At 32.1% G+C, this 13,770-nt stretch overlaps 1 protein-coding gene across 1 annotated transcript; it reads left to right on the top strand.

Moving 5' to 3' along the window:
• Positions 1-9,311: 9,311 nt before the first annotated feature.
• LOC18055541 (venom phosphodiesterase 2) lies at positions 9,312-11,429 on the top strand. The gene has a single exon (XM_006451385.2). It carries the CDS (start codon positions 9,513-9,515, stop codon positions 10,992-10,994), a length of 1,482 nt encoding a protein of 493 aa, XP_006451448.1. The 5' UTR covers positions 9,312-9,512; the 3' UTR covers positions 10,995-11,429.
• The last annotated feature ends 2,341 nt before the right edge of the window (positions 11,430-13,770 follow it).

Here is a 13,770-nt window from a genome sequence, read left to right as displayed (position 1 = left end):
CTTTCAATAAGCCTTTTAATGCATGAAACATAAGTGCATGTATGATCAAACATATGAAATTACTCATATCAAATAATGATGCCAAAAAAAATTATAAATTAAGATGCAACATTCATCATTCCAATCTCATGCCTAATTTTTATAAATTGCTCTTCACTAATGCTGCGTTTACTTTTTGGATTGGAGTGGGAATTCTGAGAAGTGGGAATCCTTGGATTAGGAGTGTGGAGTGGGAGTGGGAGTAGGGTGTTTACTTAGACTAAATGAAAGTATGGATTGTCAATCAGAATTCTAATTATTTGTTTACTTTATCTTAGATTGGGAGTAAATTGTTTTAAATTATAATTTTATCCTTATGTACAGAATTATAATTTGTAATTTAAAAATTAATAAAAAATATTTGGAAAATAAAATAAATATTTTATTATATTTCTAAATTAATAATAATTACTAATATTCTTAATTATGTAAATCATAATTTTTTATTAATTTAAATTTAAATTATGTGAATAAAAATTATTAATAATAGCAACACAAATGAAATATTATTATTGATAATATAGTACAAAATTAATATTTTTTTAGAATAAAATATTTATTATTATTAATTAAATAAATAATTAATATTTATTAAAATTAATGTTTAATATTATTAATTTAAATATAATATTTATTTATTTTTATTTTATTAAATTTAATAAAATAAATATGATATAATTATTATTTTTAATAAATATGATATTATTTATTTTATTAAATATTATTTATTTATTTTATTATAGGGATAAAATGGGAAGAGGGGGGAGTGGATTCCCACTCTTATCTCCCCCCATGGGAGTGGGAATCCCACTCCTCACTCCAAAATTGGGTGGGACCCACGGATTTCCACTCCCACTCCCACTCCCCCTTTTTTTAAGGTAAGTAAACACTGGAGTGAGAAGAATCCACACTCCACACTCCACACTCCCACTCCAGAAAGTAAACACTACCTAAGGGTTTTGTAAAGATATCTGCAAGTTGATTTTTAGTATAAACAAATTTAATCACGACATCTCCTTTTTTAGCATGATCTCTTATAAAATGATGTCTAATCTCTATATGCTTGGTCTTAGAATGCCGAATGAGATTCTTTGATAGATTAATAGCACTAGTATTGTCACACAAGATAGGTATTTGATCAAGATTAATACCACAGTCTCTAAGGGTTTGTTTCATCCAAAGAGCTTGTTCACAACAACTACCTGTGGCAATATATTATACCTCAATGGTTGAAAGTGCAATCGAATTTTGTTTCTGACTAAACCAAGAGACAAGTGAATGACCTAGGAAGTGACATGTTCCACTAGTACTTTTCTTATTAACTTTATATCTGATAAAATTAGCATCTGAATAACAAGTTAAGTCAATATGAGTTCCCCTAGGATACCAAAGGCTAAGATTGATGGTGTTAATCAAATATCGAAAAATTCGTTTAACGGCAAGCAAGTGTGACTCTTTAGAACAATATTGAAATCTAGCACACAAGCATACACTAAATATAATATCATATCTACTAGCAGTCAAGTAGAGTAAGAATCCGATCATACCTTAATATATCTTAATGTCAACCTCCTTATTATTCTTATCTTCGTCCAACTTGATAGTAGTACTCATTGGAGTGTTTTTTGTAGTTCCATTATCATAGCCAAATCTTTTGAGTAGGTCTTTCACATACTTGGCTTGATTTATAAAAATTTCATCCTCCTTTGTTTATTTGCAGTGTAAGGAAGTACTTCAACTCTCACATCATACTCATCTCAAATTTTTTGCTCATACAAGATGAAAATTCTTTACACAACAATTCATTAGTAGAACCAAAGATAATATCATCAACATAAATTTGAACTACAAGTATATTTTGGTTCTTATGCTTAACAAAGAGAGTAGTATCAGCATTTTCCATTGAAAACTCATTATCCAATAAGAAATTCTTAAGCCTATCATTCCATGCTCTAGGTGTTTGCTTCAATAGATACAATGCTTTTGACAATTTATAAACATGATTTGGAAATTTTTCATTTTCAAAACCAGAGGGTTGTTTCACATACACTTCTTCCATAATATAACCATTTAAGAAATCACTTTTGACATTCATTTGGTATAAAATAAAATCTTTATGACATGCAAATGCTAACAACATCCTAATGGATTCTAATCCAGCTACATGTGCAAATGTTTCATCAAAATCAATTCCTTCTTCTTAGTCGTACCATTGAACCACTAATCTAACTTTATTCCTTACAACCAGACCGAATTCACCCATCTTATTTCTAAATACTCATTTAGCACCTATGACATATTGGTGTTTTGGTTTAGGAACTAATTCCCATACATTATTTCTCTTAAATTGATTCAACTCCTTTTGCATTGACATAATCCAAGATTCATTATTTTCCGTATCCGCAAAGGATTTTGGTTCAATTTGAAAAATAAATGCAGCATGCTCACAAGTATTTCTAAATGATGAGCTAGTGGTAACACCTCTTAAATGATCACTTAAAATTAAATCCTTAAGATGAGCGGAAACATACCTCTACTCCTTAGAGAGTGTTTAATAAGTACTTTCTTGTTGCTCCATATTTGTTTGTTATTCTTGTCTATCCTCTTGATTTTCTTGTAATACATTCTCTCGTTTATCTTTTAATGATTTTTCTTGTAACTCTCCATCTGCATCATCATTAACAACTACTTTTTCCACAAAGAAGGGGTTATATTCATCAAATGTAACATACATTGATTCTTCCACAACTAGAGTTCTTTTATTATAAACTCTATAAGCTTTGCTTGAGTTTGAAAATCCAAGAAAGATACCAACATCAGAGTTTGGATCAAATTTGCTAAGATTATCTTTTGTGTTCAAAATAAAACATTTACATCTAAAAATTTTGAAATAATCAATGTTGGGTTTTCTATTTTTCCAAAGCTCATAGGGAGTTTTATTGAGATGAGGTCTAATCAACACCCAATTTAAAACATAACAAGCGGTGTTGACGGCTTCGGCCCAAAAATATTTGGTAAAGCATTCTCATTCAACATGGTCCTAATCATTTCTTGAATAGACTTATTCTTCCTCTCAACAACTCTATTTTGTTGATAAGTCTTAGGTGATGAATATTGATGCTCAACGCCAAAATCATTACAAAAATTCTCAAATACAAGATTTTCAAATTATCCACAATGATCACTCCTAATGCATGTAATACCATACCCTTTTCATTTTAAATTTTCTTACAAAATACTTTAAAACAATCAAGAGCATCATCTTTATTAACTAAGAATAATACTCATGTGTATCTTGAAAAATCATTGACAATTACAAAAGTATAATACTTGCCACTTAGGCTAGCATATCTTGAAGGACCAAATAAGTCTATATGAAGTAGTTGAAGAGTTTTTGAAGTAGAAATATGATTTTTGCTTTTAAACAATGTTTTGATTTGTTTACCAAATTGGCATGCTTTGCAAATTCTATCTTTTTGAAAACCGATTTTTGGAAGACTTTTAACTAAATCATTTTTTAAAATCTTCAAAACTAAATTCATGCTTGCATGTCTTAGTCTTCTATATCATAGCCAATCATCATCATGCAATACCAAAAAATATTTATCACGAGTAGATGCACATTCTATATCAATGGTATAAACATTACCACATCTATTTCTAACAAATAAAATCTTGCCATCACATGCATTCTCAATAGCACATCTAGATTTATCAAAAACAATTTTATAACCTTTGTCAAACAATTGACTAATATTAATCAAATTGTGTTTCAAATTTTCAACCAAACATACATTTTCAATTAGGGTTGACAAAACTTTACCGACATTACCAATTCCGAGAATCTTTCCCTTTGAATTGTCTCCAAATGAAACATCTCCATCGTTTTCGATTTTGGTGAAACTTGAAAATCATGCATAGTTTCTGGTCATATGCCTTGAACAACCATTGTCCAAGTACCATTTATTTTTCTTCTTCTTCAAGCCCTATAGAGAAAATCTCAAGTCTTAGGTACCCAAAACTTTTTGGGTCCTTGAGTGTTAGCAATGGTTCCTTTTGGAACTCAAATACATTTCACAGCATAATATGCATTTCTTTTCACTGGACATCTATTTTTCATATGACTATCTTGATTACAATAATGACATACAACTTGATTATTAATATATGTACTCTTCACAAAGTAGTTCTTATAATATTTTTGTTTCAAATTAGGCTTATAGCCAAGTGATCTTTTATCAAACACACATTTTTGTGAATTAAACAAGTTATTTAACATCTTTTGCCCATTTGTAAATTCTAAGACAATATCATTAAGTTCAATATTCTTTTTCTTGAGCATTTCATTTTCCTTTTTCAAATCATCTATATGTGGTTTTAGATGCTCATGTGAAGTGCTTGGTTTCTCATTTGATAATACAACTCTATTATGCAAAGTTTTATTTTCTAATTCTAAGCATGCAATCTTTGCATCTTTTGCCCATTTGTAAATTTTAAGACAATATCACTAAGTTCAATATTCTTTTTCTTGAGCATTTCATTTTCCTTTTTCAAATCATCTGTATGTGGTTGTATATGCTCATGTGAAGTGCTTGGTTTCTCATTTGATAATATAACTTTATTATGCAAAGTTTTATTTTCTAATTCTAAGCATGCAATCTTTTCATTAGAGATTCATTTTCATTTGTGAGCTCTACAACTTTCTTTTTAAGACATGCATTCTTTTTACCAATTCTTATCTAATTATCATGATATTCTTTAAAAGCATCATACAACTCATCATAAGTAGAAAGATCATTTACCTCATCAAGTTCATCATAATTTCCTATTGCTATAAATGTTAGGTTTGACACTTCTTGCAAATTTTCTTCATCACTCGATTCTTCATCACTATAGTCCCAAGTGAAATACTAACTAGGCAACCCAAGAGGGGGGTGAATTGGGATTTTAAAAATTATCCTAGGCAAACCACACAACAATTTAATCTAATGCCTTAATAAATTAGAAAACAATAAATTCAATAAAAGCACAATAATAAATGAGTAAGGGAAGAGAAAGCAAACTCAAGGATTTTTACGTGGTTCGGCAATCCCCGCCTACGTCCACGCCTCCAAGCACACCGGGCTTGAGGATTTCACTAAGCTAGCCTCCCAAGGCTTCAAACGCTTACAATTGACTTCCAAGGTGTCAATGGACCTTTACAACAAGAGATTATCTCCAATCTCTTAACCCAAGTGTATCCCAACACTTACAATCTTTTAACTTGATTTTACAAAAAAAGATTACAAATGAATCCCTCTCACACAATGTGTTTGATCTCAAGTGAAAGCTCAATGTGTGAATGAATGAGATGAATACAAAGATTTAAAGCTCAATGAAAGTTGTATTCTCAATATTTTGCTCAATGATGATCGTTGGAATTCTCCTTGTTTGAATTGGATTGAGCTTATTTATAGTTGGAGCTGAAAAACTAGCCGTTATAGATTGTCTGCACGAAAATGGTTCGCCGTTAAACATTAACGGTTAACCGTTTAGGCTGGTCAAAGTTACCGTTGGGCCAATTTTCAAATAAACGGTTAGCCGTTTAGGCTTACCCTTTCGCCGTTAATTTCCAGAGACCTGCGAAACAAATTTGGTTTAACCGTTCTTACTAAACGGTTCAAGGTTAGCAATCTGGAAATAATCGGTTAACCGTTTTCAGTAAACGGTTCACCGTTAGTTTCCAGAATCATCATTTTAACAATACTTTGCAGAACATGCTTTCTGAAAATTATCGGTTAGCCGTTTTTTAAACAAACGGTTAGCCGTTTGCTACAGTGATTGCCACAGTAACCTGCACAGTGCACTATTTTCCAAAATTACAGTTTGACCCTAAAACTTTACAAAACTGTACTATAGCCCAAAACGTTATGAAACTTTACAAATATGTCCAATTTCAGAATTTTTAAGTAATGCTTTGTTAATCCCAAAACTTTCTGAAATTATGTTATAGCCCAAAATGCTATGACACTTTTCAAATAAGTCCTTCACCAAAATTTCAAGCAATACTTGTTTGTTTCAAAGTTTTCAAAATGCTTTCAATTAAACCATAAACTTTGAAAAACAACCAATTTCATAAAATCATTTTTCCATTAAATATGAAACATTTATAATGTGAAAATAATGATTTATTATTTAAAAAGAATAAAAACAATCAATTTCATAAAATCATTTTTCCATTAAATACAAAACATTTATAATGTGAAAATAATGATTTATTTAAAAAGAATATTAAATAATTTGAGCTTAAAAGATTAATCATTCTTAAACTTATTTGTTATCATCAAAATCAATATTATGAAAACATATATGTTAACACCAAGTAGCCACCATGGCTTTCTTCTTAAGTTTGTTAAGAAGTGGACACTTCGATCTTATATGGCCAGACTTTTTGCATTCAAAACAAACAATTGGCTCATTTTTCCATTTCTCCACCTTAAGGTTTTCTCTCATGAGATCTTTAAAGTTTCTTCTCTTGATTTGCTTCTTGAAGATCCTTTTAAACTTTTTAGTAATCATTTCAATGCCTTCATTTTCAAAGTCACTCCCATCATCATCACTTTCAATTATAGCATATTTAAAAGCAAAGCTCTTCTTCTTTTTATCTTCATCAATTCTTTTATTAGCTATATCTTCTTCATATGAGATAAGTGAACCAATAAGATCATCAAGAGATAAAGTATTAAGATTTTTTGCTTCTTCTATTGTTGTTTTCTTTGGTCTCCACTCTTTAGGCAATGATCTAATAATTTTCTTCACTTTTTCACAATTACTAAATGTCTTTCCTAGTGCTTCAAGAGAATTCACAATATCAGTAAATCTAGTGTACATTTCATGAACACTCTCATATGATTCCATTTGAAACATCTCATATTGCCTAGTGAATCTACTAATTTTACACTCCTTGACTTGATTTGTTCCCTCATATACAACTTCAAGTTTCTTCTAAATTTCATTAGCACTTTCGCAACTAGAAACTCTATGAAATTCTTTCTTATCTAAAGCATAAAATAGAGCATTCATTTCTTTAGAGTTTAAAGACATCTTTTTCTTTTCTAATTTACTCCATTGACATGAAGGTTTTGGAATATCATCTCTTACTTTATTTTTAATCATAGGCATAAATGGACCATCACAAACAACTTACTAAATTCCATAATCTAAAGCTTGTAAATAAGTTATCATCATAGTTTTCCAATATGGATAGTCATTACCGTCAAAAAACAGTGGTCTAGTTGTAGACTATCATTTCCTAAAGGTTGAGTCATTTTTGGTTGCCATGAATCTTTTATTCTAGACGGTTAAGTCTACACAAGAGAACATTACTTTGATACCAAATGAAATACTAGTTATGCAACCTAAAGGGGGGGTCAATTGGATTTTTAAAACTTAAGCTAAGCAAACCATACAACAATTTAATCTAATACCTTAATGAAATAAAAAATAATAAATTTAACAATGCTAAAAAATTAAAAGAGTAAGGAAGGAGAGAGCAAACATAAATATTTTTACGTGGTTCGACAATCCCCACCTACGCCCACACCTCCAAGCAACCAAGCTTGCAAATTTCACTATTCAAGCCTCCCAAGACTTCAAATGCTTGCAATTGACTTCTAATGTGTCAATGGACCTTTATAACAATATATTATCCCCAATCTCTTCACCCAAGTGTATCCCAACACTTACAACCTCTCAACTTGATTTTACAAAAATGATAACATAGAAATTTCCCTCACACAATGTGTTTGATTACAAATGAAAGTCCAATGTGTGTGAATGAATGAATATACAAAGTTTATATTCAGATTGCAGAGGAATGCTCAATGATAACTATTGTTGTATCTATTAAAATGAATTTGATTTAAGTCATTTTATAGTTGAAGAAGAAAACTAGCCGTTATTAACTTTCTAGTGATAACCGGTTTGTCGCTTTATGTTACCGTTATATTCAAAGATTTGAATTTTTGCACATTCGGTTTCCCGCTTTTTAAATCAGGTTAGCCGCTTTGCTACAGTGAAACAACTATTTTCTATAATTATAATTTTACCCTAAAATCTTTATAAAATTATACTATGGCCCAAAACGTCATAAACCTGTGCAAAAAGATCTAATTTCAAAATTTTTAAATAATTCTTGTCATTCTCAAAACTTGCTGAAATTATGATAAAGCTCAAAATTTGTAGAAATTATAGTATGGCCCACAACGCTTCAAACATTTGCAAATAGATCTAAATTCAAAATTCAAAACAATACTTATTAAAATCAAAGATGACAAAAACTTTTTATTTTAGTCCACATTTTGAAAAATAAATAATTTCATAAAATTATTTTCTTGTTATAAAAGCATAATGCGTAATTCTTTGTTTATCCAAAACATGTGGTTTGTTATCATCAAAATTAATATTTTGTAGCCATATAGGCTAACACTTCAATGGTGTGGCTGTTTTGAAGTACATTAGAGGACATTTTCTACACTTTCCAAGTGGTTAAAGTGACTCATGCTCTTTTTTTGAGATATTTCCACTTTACCCTTACCTTGTCAATTTCCTCTTTACATTTTGTAAGGGTATATTGGACATGGGGGGCATTGCACATGTGTCATACTCTAATTCTATGACACAAATTTTACCACTAACAGTAGTATTGTAAAATTAAAAAGAAATCTTTAAGGTAAAATATAAATTTAATAATTAGGACTAGAGTTGTAAACTAAAAAATGAAAACTAAATGTAAGTTTATTGACTAAAATATCTATTATATGACCGCCTTAAAAATATGGTTGAGTGATTTTCTAATAGTTTACGTAGGTTAGACGCTAAAATTCAAATATCGAGGAAAGTAAAAAGCTAAAAAAACAAATATTTAGATTTTATTTACGCTTACTTTATTAAAAAAAGAAAAGAGAGAGATTAAATTGTATTAATTTTTGTTCACTTTTTTATCACTCAACACTGGAGAGCGCTAGGACCTTGGGTAACGTAGTAAACCAAAAAATGTATGTAATTCCAAGTTACCATGCTTCGCTTAACTGCTTGCATTAACAGCTCCCAAAGCTTTGTTGCTTCAGTGAAGCCGCTCTTACAGTTGCGATCAACTGATTATCTAAAGAAACGGGACCCAAGAAATTATAACCGCTGGATCAAAATCGCGTCTGAGATTGATCAAGACTGTTTGGGGAACAAAAAAGGGTTAATTTTCATACACATATAATAAATATATTGTGAAAAAGAAAAACGTTTTTTACACTCCAGTCAATGGACCGAGGCACCAAGCTTTTGAACGATGAAGATCAGTGACAGCAACCTGCCAACATAACAACATAACCACCATCTTCTTCTTGATTTGCATCTCAATCCAAACTCCATAAAGAAGCAACAAGAAGGTCACCCACATATCAAGAATCCGAAGAGAAACAGATTGCGAAGTTTTGATAATGGGTTCTGATTCATTGACTTCAACGAAGCCATTACCTTTACCAACACAAGAAGCTGAGGAGCCAACGAATCAATCAACAACTGCTCTTCTTTCTTTTGACACCGATTGCTCAGACTCTTCATCATCATCAAACCCTCGTCAGAAACCATCCACAACGATCCTCTTCATCGCTCTTCTACTCCTCACCTGCATTGCTCTCTCTGCAGCAGCCGCCTTCGCTTTCCTCTTCTTCTCTTCTGCCTCTTCGTCTTCGGCACAATCCTCGTTCGAAACGACAGCTCGTGCTCTCAAGAAATTGGAAAAACCGGTTGTCCTCTTGGTTTCATCAGATGGGTTTCGGTTTGGGTACCAGTTCAAGACCTCAACGCCTAACATCCACCGTCTGATCAACAACGGCACTGAAGCTGAAACGGGTTTGATTCCGGTCTTCCCTTCTTTGACTTTCCCTAATCATTACTCTATTGTTACTGGTCTTTATCCTGCCTATCACGGTATTATTAACAACCATTTTGTGGATCCTTATACTGGTGACACCTTTACCATGGCGAGTCATGAGCCCAAGTGGTGGCTTGGGGAGCCATTATGGGAGACTGTGACCAATCATGGGTTAAAGGCTGCTACTTATTTTTGGCCTGGCTCTGAGGTTAAGAAAGGTTCTTGGAATTGTCCCAAAGGTTTTTGTATGAATTATAATGGGTCTGTGCCTTTTGAGGACCGAGTTGATACTGTTTTGAGTTATTTTGATTTGCCCAGTAGTGAAATCCCTTCGTTTATGACTTTGTATTTTGAGGATCCTGATCATCAAGGTCACAAGGTTGGCCCTGATGATCCGGAAATAACCGAAGCAGTTGCTAGGATTGATCGAATGATAGGGAGGTTAATTGATGGTATAGAGAAAAGAGGGGTTTTTGAGGATGTTACCATTATTATGGTTGGTGATCATGGAATGGTCGGTACTTGTGATAAGAAGTTGATATTCTTAGATGACTTGGCCTCTTGGATTGAAATTCCAGCTGAGTGGGTTCAATCTTATAGTCCATTGCTTGCAATCCGTCCACCTGCTGGGTATAATCCATCAGATATTGTTGAAAAGATGAATGAAGGGTTGAAGTCGGGGAAAGTTGAGAATGGGAAGAATTTGAAAGTGTATCTTAAGGGGGAGCTGCCTAGCCGGTTACATTATGCTGCAAGTGATAGGATTCCGCCGATAATAGGGTTGATTGAGGAGGGGTTTAAGGTGGAGCAGAAGAGGACAAACAGAAAAGAATGTGGAGGAGCTCATGGTTACGACAATGCAGTTTTCTCCATGAGGACCATCTTTATTGGCCATGGTCCTCAGTTTGCTAGGGGAAGGAAGGTGCCTTCCTTTGAGAATGTTCAGATATACAATGTAATTACTTCGATTCTGAAGATAGATGGTGCTCCAAACAATGGGTCTTCGTCATTTCCCCTGTCTATTCTCTTGCGTACTGCGAAATAAATATGTGTAAGCAGGCCTCAACTGATCTTTGCTGCCCAAGGATGGGGAAGAAGCTAGCAGGATTTCTATGATGAAGCTGTTTGACATATATTTCCTGACCTATATGATCTCCTGATCAGGCGGAGTAGAGAGGTAATTACTATTTGTAACCTCGGGATCCCCTTAGATTGTTGAGTCATGCCTGCTTGTATTTGCACTATTCTTTCTGTTGGCTTGGCTCAAATTTATCCTTTATTGCTTGCTGCAGTAGCAGTTGAGTACTGAATGGTAGTTTTTACAATACTGTTATTGTTTCTTCATTGTAGAACTAAAGTAGCAATTGGATAGGTGGACATGTGGGTGGAAGTTTCTTTTTGTTTACACGAGAGATATGTGGCCAAGACCAAGAAAAAATTGCATGTCCAATTTGATATAATGATATCTGATTGTGGCTTATGCTTTTCGGTAGCAAAAAATTCTGTTGACTTAGTTATGCAACAACTGGTTTACCCAAGTATTTTATCTTTCTTTTTCATGTGTAGATATGAAACCATGTAAAGATGCAATCATTTATAGTGGTACAGGATATTAGAAGTGTTCATTGAAGAAAAAAAGTAAATATCGCTCATTTCATGCATTGTGGTATAAAAAGATTCAATGGAAGATTTTTTATTAGCTTAACCAGGTTAGCAAGCTTAGCACATTTCTCAACTACTGATATACATCTGCACAAAATTTCTTGGGTGCAAGCAAAGAGCAAACACAATTTTGAGTCACTTTTCATATGGTCATTTCTATTGATGGCAGTCCTAGTTTGTGTGGAACAACTTTTGTGTTTTCAGCTTGTTGTATGGTATTTAACATTGAATTCGTACTCTTCATGTCAAGTAAAGGTGTTACGGGATTAATAATTGCTTGATTAGAGTTGCATGTATCGTGTTTGATTTGTGCATACATCTCCTAGGGTTTTTTTTTTTTTCCAATGAGCTGTCATGATGTTGCCTTGTAAAGCAGTATTCCTCTTTGTTGTGCTGTTTACTGTCACTTGAATTTAAAGCGACAGTAAAATCTAGATTAAGAGAGACTAGAAGCTGTGAACAAAAAATTCATGTTACTCCAATCAAATACGAGTATCATTTTCTTTTCCTTGTTGGGTTGGCAAAAGAAGGAGATGTTGACATCCCAACTCTCCTTGGAGGTTCTACGTTTTGGACTCTTCCAAGTCTGAAACTTCCGAATAGGAATTACGAATTGAGATTGGTGGAAGTTGTTCTCATTTGAAAACTAGAATTTCCATCCATCCATTCATCCAAAATGGAGGATAGAAAATCTTGGTGGCTCAGTAGAGGACAATTAATTGTGTAAAAGAATCATCTCACGCTGAATTCTGGTTCTTGAACATGTGCGTTTTTTATTTGACATTGTTACAATCTGAAATATATTTGGATTCTTGATTCATGCATTTTTGTGTGCAATCTAAAAGCCTGCCGAGCATCAATTTAAAAATTTACTCTCTCTAATATTCAGAGATATTTATGTTCATGCGAATGGAATGAGTTACATATAAAGTTATAACTCATGCTTGTACTGGGTAATAGGGGAGTTGGGTCTTTGCATAATTAGCCACAACTATTGAACAGTTGTTGTAATTAGGACCATAAATTGTACACAAGCTTTCTTGGAGGGTGGAGGTAAAGCGCATGTTGCTGATATTTTTGGTTGTCAGTTGTCAAATTGTGAAAAAAATGTGGCTTTTATTTCTTTTTCTCTCTTCTTAATGAAAACTTTGGAGACCTGTCGCTTTGTGCAAATTGTGTTAGGTGGGGATTGAGAAAGGATTGGCAGCTTCTAGCCCTCTCCAATCTCCAGCATAACTTTCTTTGGCATTTCATATTTTGAATGGATCACACAATTCTCACCATTTTAAACAAAACGTGATTAATTAATGAGAAACTCAAATGGCCTTTTATTTCCTTCCATGTTTCATGGAAACTACAGTGTCGATAACAAATTTAAGATGTGTTTTTTAATATATTTTCCCTATTTAATTGTAGTTGCATGTATTTGCTGAAATTGACCAAATTTTAGAAAGGTCCAAGTGTCCAATTCATGTTAATACTTTTAAAACTCATTGATCTTTTTATTTAAAAATTTTAATATTACCGTTAATTTTATTTTTTATTTTTTAGCGCAAACTATTTTATCAACTCAACAGAATTTTTAGACCTAATCCTTTAAGTATTATTATCTTTTACTTAAAACATATAATTTCAAGACAGACCTAAGATACTATCACGGGAACCAAACAAACATACCTCATTAGGTGACTACGTGGCATGTGCACTTGCACTCTTTACCGGTTCACCCTAACCGCCATTATTAATTATAACTAACGGAAAAGTTCTATTGTAAAGTTGATGTAACTACTAAATCTTATTATTTTTTTAAAAGGTTAAATGTATTCTCTTTTTAAGATTAATTTTAGTTTACCCCCGTAAAATAATAATTCTTAAGATTTTTTGAAATTATTGTAAATCTTAATTTATCTCAAAAATCATTTAAAAATAAAAGATAAATTAGAATGCATCGATGAAAATTTCATTCGTCTGCTTAATAATAATTAAGGATAAATTAATATTTATAATAATTTTAAAATATTTTAAAAATTACTATTTTATTAAGATAAAATCAAAATTAATTTTTTTTTAAATTTTTTCAAAAGGCAGCATCTAAAAAAATGCATGAGTATAGAGTAAAGTCAAACACTTGAAGAAAATATAAAAGATTTAGATTTAGT

Source organism: Citrus clementina, unplaced genomic scaffold, assembly GCF_000493195.1.
Source record: "Citrus clementina cultivar Clemenules unplaced genomic scaffold, Citrus_clementina_v1.0 scaffold_1, whole genome shotgun sequence".
In the NCBI taxonomy this organism is placed as follows: Eukaryota; Viridiplantae; Streptophyta; class Magnoliopsida; order Sapindales; family Rutaceae; genus Citrus; species Citrus x clementina.
This window is presented reverse-complemented; position numbering and strand designations above follow the sequence as displayed.

Coding starts and splice junctions, on each gene's coding strand:
- LOC18055541 (XM_006451385.2), top strand. CDS start 9,513: ATGGGTTCTGATTCATTGACTTCAACGAAGCCATTACCTTTACCAACA.